The 22,132-nt window shown below is 39.0% G+C and overlaps 1 protein-coding gene across 1 annotated transcript in view; it reads right to left on the reverse strand.

Annotated features, from left to right (window-relative positions):
* igsf21a (immunoglobin superfamily, member 21a) overlaps window positions 1–20,186 on the reverse strand; it is a 174,883-nt gene extending 154,697 nt beyond the window's left edge. The window contains exon 1 of the mRNA XM_054617229.1: window positions 20,048–20,186. Coding sequence (XP_054473204.1) covers window positions 20,048–20,186 — 139 coding nt within the window. The remainder of the gene's footprint in view (window positions 1–20,047) is intronic.
* Between the last annotated feature and the right edge of the window lie 1,946 nt (window positions 20,187–22,132).

Below are 22,132 nucleotides of genomic sequence, written 5' to 3' on the forward strand. Positions count from 1 at the left end.
AAAAGTTCTCCTGTAAATCTCTATTGATTACCAATTGCTGACTCTTAGCTGCAGAGCACTTGGCAAGTGGTTGGTTTTGTCTGGGTGCTGTTCGAAGCAGAATTACATCTGGTGATGGGGGAGCGTTTTAGGGGAGCAAACCCAGGATGGCATTTTGCAGTGAAGACAGACTACCAAGCCAAGCAGGAGAGCCTTGGCTAGAGAGCAGAGTGGTCCCTGTACTTAGAGCACATCCTTCAAGTTACACTTGTTCTAGTGCCTTATGTAATTTTCTAAAGAATACCAAACAGTGAGAACGTGTACAGATTTCGTCTCTTTTCTGTGTTCCAACCGCAGTGATTTGTATGGCATTGAATGAGACTTTTCTTATGCAAAAAGAAGTCCTTGCCAAGGTCAGTGACTAACCAAATAATAAAGCTACACAGAAAACTGACAAGAAAGCTGGATTCCAAAGAATTAACATTATTTCAAGTACTTTCAATAGTGCCTGGAACATTTCAAGTTGGCTAAATCTCATACAGGAAGTGCAGAAGTTACAAGTGTACCTCAGTTAATAAATCATCAGCTAGTTCAGGGCAGAGACTGTTGTCATTGTAGATTGTCCCCTTAGCGACTGGACTGCAAGGGCCTTTACTACTCACTCACGACAGTCTGAGGAAGCCTTCCCTCCTGAATATCAAATAGTCCACTGGCTTAGTCACCTGCCCTTTTCTCTGCCAGTGACTTCATACATCACAGTGTTGTCTGAGCAGAGTCCTTGGAACATGGAATTTATATGAGATTACAGTTTAACGGTCTCCGACTGTATTGTCAGCACAATGTCAGCGTTGAAGAGGCTAATTTCTGTGGAATCTACAGCACAGATACAACACGTTGAACACGGTAATTATCTAAAACAGATATTAGCCTACGACACAAGTCACAAAAAATAAATACTAATGCCATTTCCAAGTTGTATTATGTTGTGGAACAATAATAAAACGAATTACATTCTATTCTGTTCTCCTTAATAGAGCCTTTTATCTGAATTGCTTCACCGCTGCCGGTTCAGTATGGAAGCCTTACAGTAAATTAACAACTTTGTAGCTTGCATGCTGAGTGAACTGTGTGAGCGGCTTCAGAGGAGACTAAGATGAAAGAGCAGAAGGTTTTGGACTAATTATTTCTACTTACTTGATAAGGATAACTCGCCATGACCACAGGGCGAGCCCAAAGTCTGGCTGTGTGACAACCACGATCACTGATATAAGAAGCGGCGTGCACATCCAGACAAATCCTGAGCAGGTGTCAGATCAAGAGAAACTACAAATTTATAGTCATTAATCCAGAGAAGGTTAACTGGTCACATGGGCTCTTTTTATGAGCAGCCAGTATCACACATGTGCACTGTAGATGGTAGTTGCCTCATCAAATAGCTCTTAAAAGTTCCATTTACTACGGAGCAGCTCAGCTATGCCATCACCGAACAGTAGAGGAGCTCAATGGCCTTTGGTTTAAGTACCAAAATTCACTTTGCCACTTGTGGCATGCAACAAAAATAACATCTGGAAATTGTAATATAAAAACCTCCATCCATAAATCATGACACAGACCTTGTTGTTAACAGTTTCATTGAGAAAAATACACTAATCGAAGGTCTATCTCTGCACAGAGGAGAGTGTTCAAGCACTCATGGATAAAGCATTTGCACCAGTGACAACACCGCAGGAAACATAAGATAGATTATAGTACGTAGGAGATGCCACTGTAAAGTCTTCATGGTGTTTGTGCCCAAAGTCTGTGTGAAATTAGCATCTAATGTACCAAAGCAGCAGCTAATTAAGAAAAAAGACTGGCTTTAGGGCAAACTGAGGCAGAGCTCAAACATTCAGTGGTGTAATCCAACAAAAGGTGGAGACAAGCTCAGAAAACAAAAGAAAATCAGTAGAAAATCAGTTAAGAGATACTGAAATAGAAATCCTCATCAATGAAGTAACAACCTACCCAAACTTTTAACAACGCTGCAATTCTCCTGTTCCTGAGCAAACGTATCGAGGCCTCTACTGCGCGTAAAATTAATGCAGTGGAAGTTACTACAAACTCTTTTCTAAGGAAATGAAAAAGGAAATGGAATGGCATAAGAGGAGAAAGGAAAAATGATTTTTTTAATGGGGAGAAATAATCAAGAAGCTCGTTCTGAAGACAATCCAGAGACTTTGGAGAAGGGAGGCAACAGTGATACAGCTGATTGGGAATCCCAAGGTAACAATACACACTTGTAGTGTTTTGTTATCCTATTTTAAAATGTTGAACCACCATAGCTTCATTGCTGGTAGAAGATCGACAAAATATTGTAAGGCCAAGATGCACTTCAGATGACAAGTGTACGGCCCTTCTGACTTATTTTTGACAAATGACTTGTTTATTTCTTTGTGTACTAGTTAATCTGGCCCAGGGCTATTCTACTCATAAGGAGTAACATAGCCTGCTCACTCATTCCATTTTGAAGTACTGCAACGAGAGAAAACGTATATTTTTGATCAAAAAGTCCTCCAAACTTAACAACAAAATACACATGTATGTTATTGCATTATGAGCCATATGTGTTTTCTGGTCTGATGCCCTCGTAAGCAAGAGATCATTTGTCAATGCTTTCAGAAACAGTAATCCTTACACTCACAAACAATTGGTGTAAGAAAAATAAAAATATTCTGTGTGAAGGTGACAAAAGAGCCAAGATTTGATATTCTCTCCAGCTCTCTTTTTATCTATTTGTTACACAACAAATTCTGACTAATTTTCAAGTGAACAACTGGGTGCATGAGTATGAATGTCCTCGAGAAGTTAGTAACGATGTGATAAAATAACAAATTATAATGTTAAGTTAAGGGAACCTTTCATTGTCAAAGTTAAAAGAAATGAACATGTCTCGTGTCAACACCCAATGCTTTGTTGACCCATTAAACCACCTTGACTTCCCACTGAATGGGAACTTTGAGAATCTACAACAACGTCACACTACTTCCACCTTTATCTCAGATGGAAAGGAGACATATTTAACATGGTTGCTTTAAGCTAGTTAGAAGGAAATATATGTTGTTTTTAAGCATTTTCACAAACTAATTCAGTTTTTTTGAATGAATAAATGACAAAAAAATGTGACATTTTGCAGTGTAAATGGTCCGATGTTTCTCCTTTCATTCCAGTTCCTCTGAGACTGGGCCATCTCATTCCCCAAAACCCTTGTTAAGAAGCATTCAAAAAACGTGAAAAACAATTATGCATAAGCTTCTTTTCCTTAATGAATCCAGCCCCAACATTTGTGGTAATTGCTGTCATTATTTCGGCTGTTCATATGTAATGGGTGTGCAATGGCTGCTTCAGCACAGACAAAAAAGAACGATGGAACATATTTTTGTTAAGAAATCATGTTTTGAGATTGTAATTATTTCTGACCACTATCGATGTGCACGCTTCAGGATTTTTAGTCTTTATACCTTTGCATCCCTTAACATTTAACACATTTTATTTTATTAATAGAACATTCTGCAATACACTCAACAATTTATATTCTTTTACAGCGATGGTCTATGCTTCATTTGTTGAATCAACATTTGATTTGTTCCCCAGCTATGTGCCTTTACAATTTCCATATAATGAATAAATGAATGGAATGAGAATTTTATTCTTGAAAAAGCAAATATGCCGACACAACTGTTAATGGGCCATTGCTGAAACATTGGTACACATTATAATTATTCGCATCAATACAATTTCACAATATTTGTTTCGCAAAATGATAAAATAATATACTTTATCATGTATTTTATCACGTTGTTTCCTGGACTGGCTTTTGGCAGTGGGTTCTAAGACGGTATAACCACTTAATAACCTTGGTGCAAAATCACATAGCTTTTTTAAAAGTGGCAATTCAGATGAAGTCACAGCCTTCAATACTCTCTTCATAATTACACCCACTCATTTTTTTTTTTTTTTCATCTTATCACTTTATGTCCTTGACAAGCTCTCAGTTTTTAATCTACTGTAGGATTTAACCTTCTTTACTGGGCTGTGGATGCGCGCTCTGGTCACATGCTGTAATCCTGTACCCATCCACCACTTCTAATTCCTTTTTTTCCCCTCAATCCTTACACTGCATTACCTTCTGCTATAATATTATACTTCACTGATCGTGTTATACTATATTACACAAGGTAAACATATCAGCATTGACCGGTTCCAGGTCTAGTTTGAAATGGATGTGTCACCTTAGATGTTAAAACGAATACATTTTCTCCTCTTTAACAGAAGCACATCCTTGGGAGAATTAGCAGTTTATCAGGGAAGATTACATTTTTCGATTTCAAAGCATTTAACAAAAGTAATCGTAATTATTACAATAAGTATAGTTTATGTAACTAATGAACTAGTTAGTATTGCACTAATATAAATATGTTATTGGAATCTATATCTCACTGGAGAGTTATGAAAACAATGGATCTATAGTATTTTTCTGCCAAGCAATATCCTTGATTTTCTTATTTTAGAAACCACCTTTTACAATAAAGGCATTTGCAATTTCCTCTCTTTCTGCATGAAGCCTCATAAGTGGACTTACTGGTAAGAGTATTACTAATCTATTGTCAATACTGGAAAAGTGGAAATGAGTTAATATATCAAGAACAGGTATTTAAAGCTATCATTCTTCCCACCTGTAAAGAAAGTACATTTGTAGATGACAGGATAATCATTTAATCATCATTAAATCATTTGCTCTCTTCTTGTGGGCCACACTACCACACTAGTGTACTTTATATCACTAGCAATAAATGTATATTCATCTAAATGTAAACGCAAAGTTTTTTTGTAGTCTTAACAAATGGATGTTATTTATTATGAAGGGTTTTGTGTATGGAGAACAATATGCTGAAAAATTTACATACATACATATATATAATACATTTTTCTTCTCTGTTCAAGCTATATTTATTTCACAACCTTTAACTCTGCATAATTGAGTTAGAATTATCTGTACTTTGTTTGCATTACTGCAATAAGTGATTTGGCCAAGACTTTGTTTACAGCAGCTTTAATCTTTGGTTTCTTTTTTCAAACTGTGATATTTATAATAGTGCTCAAATGTGCATTTAACCTGAACAGGTGGTGTTTGAATCTCCAGTGGGCGTATCATTATCATCCAGAGTTATTTTAAAATTCCATCCCGCGAGCGCATGATCATCAACAAAATAATAAAGTGGGGGTTTTTTGGCAGATTTTTTCCATCTTAAAACAGTATAATCCTTCCGTCAGATGATGTCTTTCCCCATGGGTGGAGCTTAAACAATGGAATTAATATTAACCACTGTGTAGCCTTGGATATAATGGTTAAAATAGTAGGAATTATGACTCCTCTAGGCCTAGAACTCACACAATTAATTTGCGTTTTTATTCTGAGATTATTATCCTGAGCATGAATAGCATCCAGTGTGGTAACCATCAGGAAGGTGGCTGGATGGGATGGAATGGAAGGATTGAAGAAATAGAAGAGAAGAGAGACACACATTGCTAGACTCTGTTTCTGGAGAGGGACAGATGTCCACTTCACATCGCACTTAAATTCTAGGAGGCAAAAATAAAAATAGTCGTCTCCCAATCTCATTGAATCCATCACGTCAGAAGTAGATTATTTACATATTCAAAAACTGCCAATTGCAAGTATTCTTTTCATATATTTTCTCTCAACTGTGACGTTATTGTCGAAAATCTAAAGCACTGACCTTCATTCCATCCCTCAAACCAAATGACAGAGAGAGTGCCAGTCCAACGCGATAATCTGCCAGTGACTCATGCTCAGCATATACAGCACTACCCTCTATGTGTTTGAATAAAGAAATAAAAAAATGCAACACAGGGTTACTTTCAATAACACAACATCTGTTTTGTTGTTGTGGCATCAGATGTCCAACATCTGATATCAAGGACATTCCACTGAATTTCAATGAAGTCAAAGTGCACTGAATTTGTTTTTTTCTCATTTTAGCAGTGCTACTGTGCAAAATTGAGGCTGGGGCATACATATTCATTGAGTTTGCATGCAAAAGGGGGATTAGATGAAATGGCAAAGAAAACTGATAATACACTCTATTGAATCTCAATTCTGACTGCATCCTGGCGTTTCCTATCCCCGAGTGCTACCATGATATGATGGAGGTCTCACTCCCCTGCCGAACGTAGCCTGATGTTAAGTCAGCTGTGACGAGGACTAATGTGAGCTTTCTCTTACATTCAACTCCCTTTGGAAGAGGCAGCCACATGAGGAAACTGAGCAGCTGAGTGGGTGCGTAAATCAAACCGCTGAAATGACAGGAAAGCAATTCAATTCAACTTTGACGTCGCTTTTGCCAAACAGGTGCATAAGCAGCATTTAATACATATGCTAAAAAAAACATTATGCAGGATTGACAAGATAACTACATAAACACATAGTAGAACAAATTGAAGGCAACATTACACTTAAGGGCCAAGGGGCTAAATGAAAATGAGTGTTGCTCAAGCTGTTGTGGTTGTTTCTGCACCATCACCTACAATACAACACTTTTTCCTTCCCATCATGAACAAAAACTTTGCTACTGAAGTTTAAAAAGAAGTTTAAAAATAATCCAGCACTTTTTACCTGCAAAACATCTCAGAATTAGGGGAAAATCAATAGTTTTTTCACCCAATGTGACTAGGGAGACATTGCTTCCTTCACTGCAAGCGTGTATTTCATTAACAGAGATTTATGAATTTTATCTAACTGTAGCTCGTTCATGCACAAAACTAATCCGAGCCAACAAGCAATTGGCCCGTTGCAATTGGCTTGATCTGTACCATTAAAGAGTGCTACTGTTTGTTTGTTTTGTGATCATCAGCAACCTTGACTTAATCAGAAGAGTTTAGTTTTAGTTCATGATGAAAGCTCGGAAAGAGAGACTCCCAGTCTGCCAATCTACTTACTACACACTTAAAGTGCACAGCTCTCCAGGCCGTTTTCCACCTACTCCCTTTCCCTAGTACCATCTCTTCCCCATGCTGCTCTCGAAGTTTGATTAAGCACAATCCAGTGGGGGTGTTTCAGCACAAACTTGATCCATGGCCGAGGGCTGACTTTGCTCTGCTGCGTCAGAGCCAAAGATTTTTTGCGCCAGCGTTCCTTTTCCCTTATTCCCACCTCATATTCATCACTTTCATTACAGTCTGGATAGAATCTCAACCTAGTGAGGGGTCTAATAACACAGGGGAGCCTGTTGGGCATGACCACCCTCCGCCTAAGGACAATCAGCATGAGAATACGAGATAGTATGATTCATAACACTTTCATCCACATATTGTAAACACCAGATGTTTTCAGTAATTTATGTACAACATTATAGATACTGCTTCCTATATTCCACTGTCTGGGTATATAACAGTGTAAATAAAGCTTGATATTAATGATTGTATACTTGGATCAATGAGCATTTAACTTAAAATCGAGATGAAATGAAAAATACCGTTTTAACCATTTTTAGATCACATCCCCGGTCATATTGTGCACCTTTTTAACAATCTATGCAAAAAAAGATCTTTGTATTTTTATATTGAAGCCAATCCCCTTTTCTTCCAGTGAAACAACATATAACATGTGCTTTGGTAAGCTAGTACCAAAAAATGTCAACCATTAATATCAAGACATCCATCCATCCATCAATCTATCTGCAAACTTTGGCATCAAGGGAGGTGGAGCTTTTTAGTGGTCCAATCAAATGTGAAGGTTTTGGTTTAAATCTCTCTCGTAACTTTACATTGCTCAAATTTTCCGTTTCACTGTGGGATACGTCACAGTACAGAAGATAAAGAAGCTCCAACTTCATTTTCATTGGGACTTTATTAATCTCGCGCTTTCAGTTGAGCAGGTAATTAGTGCCATTAGCACTGCATTTTGCCGAGTTATTCTAAATATAATGGCGTTGAACAGCAGAAGTATAGCTAATGGCAAGTCGTGGCAATGGCATCCAAGCATGGCAGTTTTATGTAGGGGACTCAATTTTTTTCAGAGAGAAGCCTCAGTTCACATAAAACTTGGACCACTTGAGAAAAATGGAGCTGATAATGTGCTGGAAATAGAATTCATATTGACAGACCCTCTGACTATGGGAAAGGGAGCAATAACATGGCTAGTTTATAGTATATGATATTTTTTTGTGTTCTTCAGGTGAAAAACAAAAACAAAAACAATCAATCATGAATTGATCAAATATGAATTCAAATTCAAATCATATCTGTTGGTAGCTAAATTACATTTTGGGCACTTTGTTTTACAGAGAATTGGACGTCAGATAAACCATTTGAAGATTAGGAAGAAGTGATACATTAATATAGATGGAACTGCTAAGATGCTAAAGCTATCCTCTCAAGAAGCCATTTCTTTTAGTTTCGCAACAAATGCATTTTAGGATTAGAGCTGGGTGACATACCACACATATTGATATGAACATTCACCAAAAATTCATCCAGCCTAATGTTACTCTTGATATGTTCAAGAAAAGTTAATTCAAGCACTTTTCCCTGGAAGAATACTACAACACCTTGTCGACATCTACTCATACGCCTCTGCCTTGTCTTGCCTTTGTTCTGCAAAGCACCATGATGAGCTATAATGCTAATGCTTCAGCAGTTTAGTGCTAATTATACGCATTTGGGGTTACAATTTGGGAGCTCTGGCACAAGGTTAAAAGTGATTCAACAGACGAGCTCTATATCTATGCCCCACAGTGGTACATGCGCAGTAAAATTCGATGCAGTTTATTTTTTTTGACAGAGCAACAAATTGTGAGACTTGTACTAGCTGGTGGTTATTGCTAAACATAAAGAGGAGCACAAGAGGTTGTTCCCTTGTCAGCAGTTGCACTAAAGAAAGACACGGCCAGAAGGTTTGGACAAACAGTTGCTCTACATTTCAATTCCAAAGACATCCAAGCTGAGGGAAAATAATCTTTACGAGAAATATGATGTGTTAGGGTTTCAATATAGTTTAAGATACTGGCTAATGGCCATAAGGAAAGAAAAGAAAGGCGGATAACCTTGTAAGATGAGTGCTGTGCTCTGCAAAGATAACTGTCTTGAGGTTAAGGACTATTGTTTGTAAGTGTAAACAGCTTGGAACTTCATGCTTGCGTGATGCCTCAAGAGATTGCGATCAGAAGACAACAGAAAGCAACCATGAACTCACATTTATAAACTTTCACACTACAGGTTAAGTCCTCCAGGCATAACAGCCAAATAAGCAACCAACAGTGGGGAGTCCTCACAGCCTCTCCCTGACTTTATTTCACTGTTCTGAGAACATTGTACTGCATCAGTGTTGCAGGTAAAAAGGCATATGCAACACTTACTTTCAGGGTTAAATTAACGCTGACACTTTTATTAGTTAACAATCTATACTTTATGTAAAAATTCAGAATGGAGGCGCAAGAAGCAAAAAGTTAAGTGTAATCACCCAAGGAGATGAAGCACCCTTTCAATATTAAGCCGCATAATGAAGTGAAATTATCATATCTAATGCAGGCTATGATCCATATGCAAAGGCAGTTTCTATTATTGTATAATTCATGTCACATGCTGAGGAGATTAATTCTCTGAACTTGCAAGACAAGTAACTGCGGTGGATCAAAGTTTGCTGATAAATGTTATCATGAATGACAGATACAGGATGAACACAGAGACGTGTCATCATAGACCGACTGTGAAACGTCACCGTGACCTGCTGCGTGACTGGAGATTGATGTTGTCGTGATACTTTTGGTTATAGCAAAATGTCGGGATGCTGTCCCGAGGGAACAAAGTCTCTCTGTGGCTCATATGGAGTCCATAATCTGTTGTCATGAGATGTATAGGGACGCAACCTCCCCCCACACTCCCTCCGGAGTGACATCAATGTGCAGATTATAGCTCCCCTCCCCCTCTCTTCTCTGTTTTTCATGCCTAATCTGGATTTTTCATGAAACCTCTGTAATGCTGCATTCACCGACTAGGATTAGGCTTTAAATAGCTCTAAACATACGAAACTGAAGAGTCAAACCAAAAAGGCAAAGCGGTGATTTGGGATATTTAGTTACTACATACTGATAGGGAAGTGCAGAATAGTTTTCCGTCCGAACTTTCCCAGAAGAGTGGAGTTAGAGAAGATATATTACTCTGATATATATATATATATATATATATATATATATATATATATATATATATATATATATGGAATGATTTGGATTGGTCAGTTATAACAAATAAAATTAAAGTCTAACAATTTAATTCTGCATAAATGAAGAGGTATGTTAAAATGGCTTATTCACTAAACAAATTGTTCTACTGTAATCATTCCATCCATCCATTTTCCGTAACCTGCTTATCCAGTTAAGGGTCGCAGGGGTGCTGGAGCCGATCTCAGCTGTCAATGGGCGAAGGCAGGGTTCACCCTGGACAGGTCGCCAGTCTGTCGCAGGGCTGACATATAGAGACAAACAACCATTCATACTCACATTCACACCTACGGGCAATTTAGAGTCTTCAATTAACCTAAGCTGCATGTCTTTGGACTGTGGGAGGAAGCCGGAGAACCCGGAGAGAACCCACGCTGACACGGGGAGAACATGCAAACTCCACACAGAAGGTTGTCCAGCCCGGGAATTGAACCCCGGCCCCTCTTGCTGTGAGGCGACAGTGCTAACCACTACACCACCGTGCAGCAGTAATCATTCCATGTTATGTCCTCATATACTTTTCCTGAATATATCTGCGGTCTTATCTCAGGTTTGATGTATTTTCCTGCTTATGCAAGTTATGCTGGCCTCTCTATATTTCTTTATAACATATCCTTGATACACTGTACATATACTGTATGCTAACAAAGAAAAACACAAAGACAGCTGGTGTTTTATCTTCTCCAACTGAGGTCACAGTGACAGCGTTGAATATTTCACTTGCTCAGGTTCTTTAAAAACACTCATCGCTAGCAAAAAGGAAAGCAAACTGCAAAGAATCAGAATGTCTTTGCATGAAGAAAAATCATCTGTGCACTGCAGTAATGCTCCTGGAAGCTTAAGCCCCCTGTGATGAACCATGAATGCAGAGATAAGTGTCATGTATAGTATGCAAGGCACTTCTCAAAGTCTTTAATAAGGAGGCTAATGTTGGGACACAGTGGCAGAGCAATTGTTATTACTCAGCAGCCATGTTTGAACATGATAAGAAAAATCGCATAATCCACATTAGCATATGGAAAAAGTGTGGGGAGAATAAAGTGAAGCTACTGATAAAGCTTGTCAAGAAGTCCCTGCTTATTCGTGCTGCTATTTTCTGAAAAAAATAGGGGTCCATTATCAAACTGATGAAAAAATAGATAATTTGCAGATAACATGTCTTGTTAGGGAAGTTATGACACTGTTTGAAAATACTAAATGGTAACTGTAGTTCACAAACTAGAATTTTATACCTCAGCCTTCTTGGGAGACCTTGCTTAGCAAAGCTGCTCTACTCTTCCTCCTATCTCTTGAAACCACCAGCTGCTGAGGGAATCGGAGTTGCTTTAAACTCCCACGCAAGCCAAAGACATCGGCAAGCTAGCCCGCATTTGTGCGTGAGGGACTTCTGGGGTAGAGAGGGAATTCACTTTGCTGTTTGAACTTCATAGCTCCGAGCCTTCAGTTGTCTTTGCAAATCACAGGCTTTATCATTTGATCATTATGTGCATTAACACAAAATTTCATTTTTATGCGGATGACAGCATTATGTATAGTTCTGCCACATTTTGGGCAAGTGTGATGGAGAAACTACAAAATGCTTTAATGCTGCTCAAAGGAATCTCTGTGAATTAAGACTTTGTATTAAATGTTGACAAGATCAGAATGATGTGCTTCTCAAGGTCAAAGAAGCCTTTTGATGCTGTGTATCAGGTTGTTCCTGTAAATATTAAGGTGATTGAATGAGTCTGAACTTATAAATACCGTTTTTTTCCCCTGTCTTTTAAATATCAATCAGGAATCTTACAAAAAAAAGTAGAGTTCTACTATAGAAACAGGTGCTGGTATTTATTGCATCAAGGAAAAAAAATTCAAGCTATGCCTACCTCAGCTTTTGACAATGATATGTTATATGTGTATGCAAGTTCGTCTTATTGGAAAATGTTAGATTCAGTGTAACATGCTGCGTTACGATTTGTCTCTGGAACAGATTTCTCCACATATCAGGGCAGTTTGAGAAAGTTTGTTTGTCCTCATTACACAACCGTAGAATTTGTAAACACCATAACCTAAACTCTTTATCTATCAGTAGCTGCAATCTCTGATCATGCTGAAAAATTTGACATTTGTGAAAATTGTCAAAATAAATATATGCATTCATGGGTTATTTCCAAAAAAGGGTTTTGTTAGGTCCCAGTGACCTTTGACCACCAAATTCTAATCAGTTGAACCTTGAATGCTAGCAGACGTTTATGCCATATATTTAGAAATTCTCTTAAAGTGTTCCTGCGAAATTGCATTCACAAAATGATTCGGACTTGTGGTCGCGGTGACCTTGACCTTTGACCAACAAAACTCATCAGTTCATCATTGAGTCCGGGTGGATGTTTGTGCCATATTTGAAGAAATTCCTTCCTGGTGTTCACAAAATTGGAGCGGAGAGATGGACGGATGGTCAATCCAAAAACTGACCTCCGGCCAAGGTTGTTACTGGAGGCAGGAAAATGTGGAGCACTGCCAGAGAACACAAATGTAGCTATTTTAGCCACATCTGCAAAGGAAGGTACATTTCCCCTCATTTCCCCCGGTACCACTTTCCATGCAAGAGGCCGTTGTGGTCGCAGTGGGGGAGGACAGATTTGTCATGATGGTTACAAATCTGTTGCATTATTTGCATTGTGGGAGAAATACGCCCTGTGGTCGACCCCGTTGGGCCCGAGGCTACCAGCAAGTCATCCGGAATGCAAAATCCAAAGCTGAAGATGCCAGCCGTTAATAAATTATGGTAATGTAATTCCAATAACTGGTTCCCTGCAAACACCACTGTTGACTCATCCAGCATGTCAAAGAGATGATTTGGTTTCACACATTTACCTGAAAAGCAGATAGTTGGCATGTATGCTAATGCTCAGAATATGTTATTCTCTCACATGTGGCTTATCACCGTCTCAGATGTTTCTGGGTGTCACGCTATTGGGATGAATGCCTTTGAAGAAACTAAAGCCAGAATTTCTTTCAAGACCAACACCCACACCTCAATGTGAAAGGCAAATGCCTGCATGGTTGAGAGGAGGTGTTAAACTGTGTCAGACCTGCTGTTGTAAAATTTGAAGTATAAGTGTCTGATTTTTGTTAAATAAAAGCATAACAAGTTTATTCTGTCCCCTTGTGAAATAGCACAATGGGATTTTTTAAACAAAAAAAGGTTTGAACCAAAGTTAAAGGATTACTTCACCGTTTGAGATCTCTTCAACTGAAACTTCTACCAATAAATACATAAAAACTTATTTTTGAACGCGTATGAATCAAAATCCCTCTCCTTTCTCTTCCCGTAAAACGTCAAATACTTTGTGTTTCTAGATCTTGAACGCCGGGTCACATACATAAATTCATCAAGTGATTTGCTGCAACCAGCTAACCGCATGCTTGACTGCTTTGCAGTAATAAAGCAGTGGCAAAGCATCTGTAACAGATATGCCTCACTGTGGGTTTGTTGTTTACAAGTCATAGTTGTCATGCATGTCATTAACACTGTGTAGTTTTGGCGCTAAAAGGAGTGGAAGGAAACGTGTACATAACTTTGTTTTTTGTAGAAAATAGATCTGATTAAACAATCATTTTCTAAATTATGCCAAGTTGTAATCCATCTCAAAGCCAATCGTTGACTCTGCTTTCTCACTCCTCCCAGGTGGGTTCCTCCTGATCCAACAATGTAGGTGAAGGAGCACTTTTCCCAAAGCCGCAACGTCTTTTGGGGAAGTCTAATGAAATCAAGTAATCCCTCTCATAATTATATCTCACCCATACACTGCGTTTCACTCAGACATGTGTCACATTACAGAAGATAAAGATGCTCTTGTCTTAAAGCAGTTAAAGTAAAACTCCATAACCAGATAATAAACTCTAAAAATACTCTGACCTCCTGAAGAGACTGAATGACACCACAAAGACCTTTTGAGATCGTTTGGATTTATCACTAAAAAGCCATTTCTTTTTTTTTGCATAGTGGTCTACTTGCACAAAGCTCGCTGACGCCCTCCAACAAAAGCTGTCATTTCTGGGTCGCCAACCTAATTGCAACCAAATTGCTCTTTCATCACACTAAATGGGATTTCAAGTTACAAAAGATACGGACTAAAAGGTGAGCATAACAAATTCATACTTTAATTGAAGGTGATCATTGAAGGAGACAATTGCTGATCACACACATGGTGTCTTCAGTCAGGGACTGTCCTATATTTTTTTTATTCTTTTGTGAAGCTATTAGATTCAGGCCACCTTTGTATAGTATTGATGCTCTAATGTCGGTCCATGTACTCTAAACTAGTGTGAAAGGTCGACCGGAGACTCGAAGCGGTTTTGTGTTGCATGTCATTGGGTCCAAGTGAGCTGCACTCTTTTATTCTAGATTAAGATAATACCAAAAGGAAATGAATGTTATATTTTTCTACAATATCCAAACACCTTATTGTTTGGACTCACTGTTGCATCAAACAAATCAGTAGAATATATAATAGAGTTTTAGGACGAATGAGATCCTATCATCTGCGGATAGTGTGATATTAAACTGTACTGTCTCAACAGTACTGTATATTGAGCATAGGTTGGTCTCAAAATTAGTCAAGAACATAAATCAATACAAACATCAAACAATTGCATTGCACTGTTACAGTGATCTTTAGAGTAATATACTCCTGCCAATAGGAGCACATACTATAAGCCAGTCTTTACAAAAACGTATATGCAGTATATGCATTTTCTTCTTAGACAAAAACACATATACTCTATAAAACTATTTTCAACAGTCAAAATGACTGCAAACAACAAACAAAAGCAGCGCAACAACAATGTTTCTAATCTGAGTATAATCATTTTATATAACTGCTGAAAGCTGCAGTGCTCATGCAAAGCCTTGTGATTGTTAGATAGTGGCATAACCACAACCCATTTCCCAGCAAATAGCTCTTCTGACTTCCTGTGAGTCAAGACCAGCCGTCACAGTAGCAGACAGTGACAGTGCACCGAAAACCATCAGATCCAACAGAGATCCAGTGTCTCTTAAATGTGTCAACACTGCTATGAGCCGCAATCCACAATCCAACCTACAGTACTGTGGTATGAGGAAAGATATTTCCATATCTGTGATTTATCAGCAGAGGAACAGAGGGGTTTAATACATTTGAAAGAATAAGTGAAAGAATAGATAGATATTTTCTTATTTTCGTGTCATGCACAAAAACGTGCCCAACCCTCATGGGTTTACAAGACACCAACAATACAGCTGCAGTGGATCCACATCTCAGAATACATAGATTATATAATATTCAAACAAAGGCTACAGTTGGTCATGTTAATTTGATTGCAGCAGCTGATTACCTGTAGCTGTTATACCAATAATGTGTCTATTTTTACTCCTTTTTCTGCATTTTAACTGCAATGATTCAAACAGTGTTTTGGACGGAGATGTCTTAGTTTGTTTTCCATAATGCTCAGAAGCTTTTGACCTTTGACACAGTGAACATGAGTCAATAGACAGTTTATTTTGCTCCTTATCCCTGTACTATTCCTAATGGATTATATTGGTAGCAAATCACAAGAGCCTGTCGGTCCCATTTGTTTGATCAACACAAAGTCAGAGTGCCTTGTACTTTACTGTGTTCCTTTTTGAACCAACATGTAGCTGCAAACCCAAACCGAGAGCTGTTCCCATCAGCCATTTGCATTTAGCTTAGGATATGCGAGGGCTGCACAAAACAAAATGCTTTCTTTTATTCACTGCAAGATTCATTGGGAAAACATAAAAACAAGATATATAACTAAGAGCATCTGAGGGAAGACGCATAATTGATTGCAGCGGACAGCAAATTGTCACTTGCTGTAAGAGTAAACAAGGACAGTTAATATTAATGAGGGTTTCAAGAAAAGCATTATCTTCAGTTAGAATTATGCAAGACATATCTAGTATTACTGCCTAAGACACTTCATCCACAGAGGGCTCTGCAAAGGGGAAATGAGATACAGCATTAGAGATACTTTGATTTCTATTAGGTAAGACTGATCGGAGAAAATGGTCTCGGCCGGAGGTTGAATATGAGTGGAAATACCAAGCCAACAGCTCTTGCCAGAGAAAAATTGTCAAAAAGCTGAAATTTGATTAAATTTAAATTTGATTCTGAACACTCTTATCTGTAGTTCTTAATCACTTAGAAAGATTTCTGATGCCCTCGGAAGCAAGTATAAATGGCATTATATTACAGATAGTAATACAGTACCACCTTGTGCCAATTTATTAGAACGGATCTTTGTTTTTGTTTTTTTGGAGGATGGTAGAGGTGAAGTCTGTAAGGACAAGGAAAAAAAAAACATCAAGCTACCCATCACAACATATGAATTATGAAATAACATACTAAATGCATCCCTCGAATCCACAAAATCACAAATGGGACTGCAGAGAAAAGCCCATCCCCTCGAACTGAAACCCGGTAGAATAACACTATTTCATCCCAATTAAATTCTAGGGTGTTGGGTTTATTAATTTCTCCCCAACAAGAAGTCATAAATCAAACTTAACGGTGAACTATAAACTATCTCTTGAACAGCAGAAAGTGATCTCACGGCAGCCATTGTGATTAGCCTTACACACATGCACACACTCACACACACTCACACACACACGCACACATCTGCCTCACACACTTTTTGGTATGCTTTCCTATCAGGATATGAGATAGATAGATAGATAGATAGATAGATAGATAGATAGATAGATAGATAGATAGATAGATAGATAGATAGATAGATAGATAGATAGATAGATAGATAGATAGATAGATTAAAGACTTTTCAGGCTAGGAGTCCAAAGATCTGTTTTATGGGGAGTTAGTTAGTCTGTGCCAAACTTTTTGGGAGAGCTAAGAGCTGCATTTTATTCTGATTTTGAATTTCCTAAAGCCTTGTCCTCACTGTAAAGTGAGCAAAGACCTCAGGAAGTCGCTGCTCCCTGCCAAGAAAGTGTCTGGCAAATAACCCCGTGTAACATGTTATACTCTTTTTTGAAAAGAGAGTATAAAAAGAAGAATCGAGCCAGATATAACCTGAATACGCGTATTTACCCTAAAATGCCTAAACAATTTCTTCAACCAACCATAACGTTTTCCCTTATTCTTTGAGATATTAAATGTTCCTAAAGTTCAGAGAATGAAGTCATCCTTTTTCCATCCAGAACCCAACGCTGTTGAGATTGTTGTGATTGGATTTCTATATGAATGTTTGACCTACGGAGTAAGCACTCTCATGAGATCAATCCTCATAATGGTGTGTCTGCACTGATGTTACAGAAGTCAATCAGATGTAACAGGTGCACTGGAGGCTGGGGACACAGCTACATGTTCTGAATATTGACGTAGAAATATGCTCTAGAGAAGACGCAGGTACAATTCCTCATCACCCATTTAGGTCTTGCAATGTTTGTATTTTACATTGCATCTCAGGGGGGAAGAAATGACTCTACCTTGTGCATATACAATAAATCTGCAAGCATAAATTATGTACAAATATAACTCCTGTAGAAACCCTTACATACACCACCTGCTGTTGACACAGTAACTCTGTGACATGCTTCACAGGCAAACATAAATCCTGAACCGTTGAATTTTACTAGCTGAGCCTAGCTGCATGTTAGCTGTGCCCAAGTTTCTAAAGGAAGAACACATCAGGCGATGCCGCATGTGCTACAAGTTAACGGAGTGTCAAAGAGGCTCAAATAAAAAAAACATGATACTGTACGTATTAAAATATTGATGACATGAAAGAAATTGGTTAGGGGAATAATAACGTATGACATTTCAAGATGGAGATGGGAGTGGAATCAGTGACCAGAGGCCTTCTCCTTGGGGAACAAAATCCATCTTAAGACACTGGTGTACACATTGAAATAAAGAGACCATGATCTTGTTAAAACACCCACGCACACGCGGAAATTGCATACTGGTATGAATCGAAAGTGATATCTAGAAGACAGCAGACATTCAATATACAGAATACCGCTGGGGGGGGGGGAAACGACGATAAAAGTCAAATCCTGAAGTGCATCCACAGAATAAATCTATATGGTTAAACAGCAGTGGCAACAAAAGCGAGCAACAGCCACGCAGTCTGACCCAAAGTCACCACAGCTCAAATCATGTCAATTGATTTGGTTCAATTCTACATTTCAGTGTTTGTTTACATGGCAATCGATGTTAACGCCTGCATGGAAAAAAAAAAAAAAAAAAAAAAAAAATTGTAGAGTCAGTCAACTGTGCAATGTCAACAAACAAAGAAATCTAAGCTATTGTCAACATTTGAGAAATGAGCATGATTGCGTGATCGTGGCGGTCCTAAACGCTCTACGCGAGGCCCGTGTGTAAGTTCAGCACCGTCTGAGGAGGGCAGACTCAGAGGCGTTTTATCTCTAAACATTATTTTAAGCCCAACTGGCATAATGATTTCCTATATGGGTCAGCGAAGGTCAAAACGCTCCTGAATAACAAAATCCTCAGCTAACAGCGCAGGTTAAACGGGTTAGTTTGTGGTGTATGGCGTGTGCGTGCTCCGATGTTGTAGCCAGGAGTGAACTCTCTTCTGAAGTCCCTCAAACACCACAAGACCACCGACTGGGAGCCTTTCCATATTCCCCCCCCCCGGTAAGGGAATCAAGTGCTGGCAGTGCAGTCTCAATGCATGATGTAATTGATGGATGACACCATGTACGAAACAAAGTCCCTCTGCACAACGACACAGGGACCATACGTGAGGACGAGCAATATCATAAGAGTGTGTGTGTGTGTGTGTGTGTGTGTGTGTGGTGTGTGGGGGGGGTGGGGGGGGGGGGGTGACTGCCACCAGGTCCTTATCTGTTGCAAACAGATAATAGCCTCTACTGGCTTCCCTAAAATGCAGTATAACATCCCCACTGCCTCCCCAGAACAGAGAGAAGACAATCCTACAGAAGACAGACTGATCATTCTTGAGGATGTGTAGGCTATATTTTAATCATTTCAAATGGAAATCTTTCATGAGGAATGATCAATGCTGTGGAATTTTTCTTTTTCTTTCTTCCTCCTCCTCCTCCTCCTCCTTCATCCTCCTCCTTCATCCTCTTAACATCTTAAACGCGTCAACGGAGGACAGAGAGGAGGAGAAAGAAAAAACACGCGACACCGATGGCACCGCGGTGCGGAGCAGAAATCTGCATCATGGAGAAGAAATAAAAGGAAAAAAAAACATAAACACGCACTTCAACGTTTTTCAAGGCAACAACTTTCATATCTGTTGAGCCCATATATATATATATGATGTGCTAAACACCCCACGGTGACCAGGACGCAGGAGGAGAGCGCTTTCTAGTTCCCCCTTCAGAAGTATAGACCCGTGATAGTCAATGCAGATGAATTAACACTTAATACATAACCAGGCCTCCTGCTAAAACCCTTCTTTCTTTCTTTCTTTTTTTAATTTGTTGTTGGCATTTTTCACCCCCCACCCCCTTTTTTTGGAGCGCATTGTGCAGCCCGGACTGAATCCGGAGCCCATTTATGCATTCATCTCCATCTTCCACGACGACTTGGTTTGGCACGGAAAGTTGGCACGGATCTGCTGTGCTGTGCTGTGCTGTGCTGTATTCACTGTCACACGGCAATCACGCAACTCAGACGCGGACACAGTTATTGGTATTGTCGGACACCCTCAATGCATGGACCGCAAGAGATGATGATGATGCTGATGATGCTGATGATGCTGATGATACGACGGCAGATGGGTCAGAGACTTACCGACGGCTAAATCCAGTAGGTCCGCGCACAAGAGCAAGCACAACGAGAAGACGGTCATCTTTCCCTTATTTTGCAATAAATCCCAAACTCCATTTGCGTTTACATGCTCTCCGGGGTTCGTCCGTGTAATCCCCACCATTCCAGAGGGATGCGATTATTGAAAGGTGGCCCCAAACTATTCATGATGCAGCTCAAGTCTTAAGTGGAGGAAATCGGGAGAAGTTGACGGTGGATACAGCAAAATCGAGCATCAGATCTCACCCCCCCCCCAAAAAAAAAAGAAATAAATAATAAATAAATGAATAAAAACACCACCAGAAAGAAATCTGTGGCTGCGATTAGAGAACAAGCAGAGTGAGTCTTTTTCTTCTCCCCTCCCAGTTCAAACAATAGGGAGCTGAGCTGAGGAGAAGAGATGGGGAGGAAAAAAAAACCGGAGAGGTTGGATGAAAATCTCTCTCTCTCTCTCTCTCTCTCTCTCTCTCTCTCTCTCTCTCTCTCTCTCTCTCTCTCTCTCTCTCTCTCTCTCTCTCCTCCCACCCTCCAGACAGACTCACACTCATTCACTGATCACTCGCTCTTTTATTTCACACAATTTTTCCCCTTAATCCCATCCTGGATTCAGACCACTCTAATTCTGTCCATTAAGGCGATTTATTCCTGTTGGATATATATATATATATATTTTTTTTCCTTATTAAAAAAAAAAAAAAAAAAAAAAAGATCCGGATGCTCTAGGTATATAGAAATAGGCTATATCGTATATTAACCCCCCAAAAAACTATCAGGATGTAACACATAAATAAAGCATGTTCATCAAACAACCATATATATATATATTCAGAAAATATTTAATACCTGTTTTGCTTTTTTTAAGTCATTTTTTTTTTAAGCAAACTAAAAAGGTAAACTCCATTCTGCAAACTCAACTCTAGTTATTTTTTGCATAGGATTTCATCCAGAAGGACTCCTTATTGTCCCACTTTTTGTCCACACCATCCAAACAACTTTAACTGTAGCATATTAAAATGTTTTTTGTTTTTTTTTTTTAGAACAACATTAAAACCCATGAAGAGGTATATGAACTGTGGGAAGCTGTGTAATGGACACGATCGGGCTCATTGAACTCTTTCATTTGTCTCATTAAGGATCATCTATCATGCAGGCAAATGTGGATTCAAGCATCGGAGACCATTCCACCTGAGATGACGTGAGCGTTTTTTTACTTGGCAGACTGATATGTTCTTACATGTTGCAGCGCCACATTTTCATTCTGCAAAGTCGCTCAAATCGGAAAAGCCTTTTAGTAAATGTCACTTGCATCACATGTATTCTTGAATATATAGACACTTTTCTAGGAATCCCAATTAGCCGCTGTCGCAAAGATGAACCGGTTTTGCATCGGTGACATTAGATTAGTAGACTCAGACTTGTATGAAAGGGAGTGAAAATTGTATTTTCTGTCATCACGGTCCACTCAGGAATAATAAGACGTGTTGAAGAGTGATTGGGCCAAGAGTATTGTCAAGACTCCCCTAACTTTGACAGGGGCCTCTGGCTATATGACATTCTAATCAGCATCACCTCAACAAGGTTAGCCCTGGTTTGCTTCTCTCTTTTGCTCTGAAATTATGTTTTGCAGCACTATGAGCCTTTTGTGAAATGGTCCTCGAGGTTCTCTTTCAAAGTCTGGGCAATAAGTTATTCAGGGAGACAGCCACCAGCATGCCAAATCCATTCCCCCCCAAAAAAAAAAATAAATAAAAAATGTGAATTCAGTTGAATAAAGCCATTGGTTTCCTATTTTCAGCAGAGCCGACTCGATATATATCAAGGCCCTATACCCGTGTTGATCTGAGCAGCAGTGACCCACAAGACCTTTGCCTGTACAGAAACCACAGGAAAGCATCTCTTCTAGCAGGAAGCGTATCCGGCGGTCCATACGCTCCGCTCATTATTAAGACGTCGCCCCGCTGTGTTGAAAACACCAAACAAAGCAACGAGTTGGACAAGCTGTTCCTCAAAAGACAGCAAAAAGAAATCAGTCACAAATATATATATAAATACAAACTCCTTTGGAACATG

This window comes from Anoplopoma fimbria, chromosome 17, assembly GCF_027596085.1.
Source record: "Anoplopoma fimbria isolate UVic2021 breed Golden Eagle Sablefish chromosome 17, Afim_UVic_2022, whole genome shotgun sequence".
Classification (NCBI taxonomy): domain Eukaryota; kingdom Metazoa; phylum Chordata; class Actinopteri; order Perciformes; family Anoplopomatidae; genus Anoplopoma; species Anoplopoma fimbria.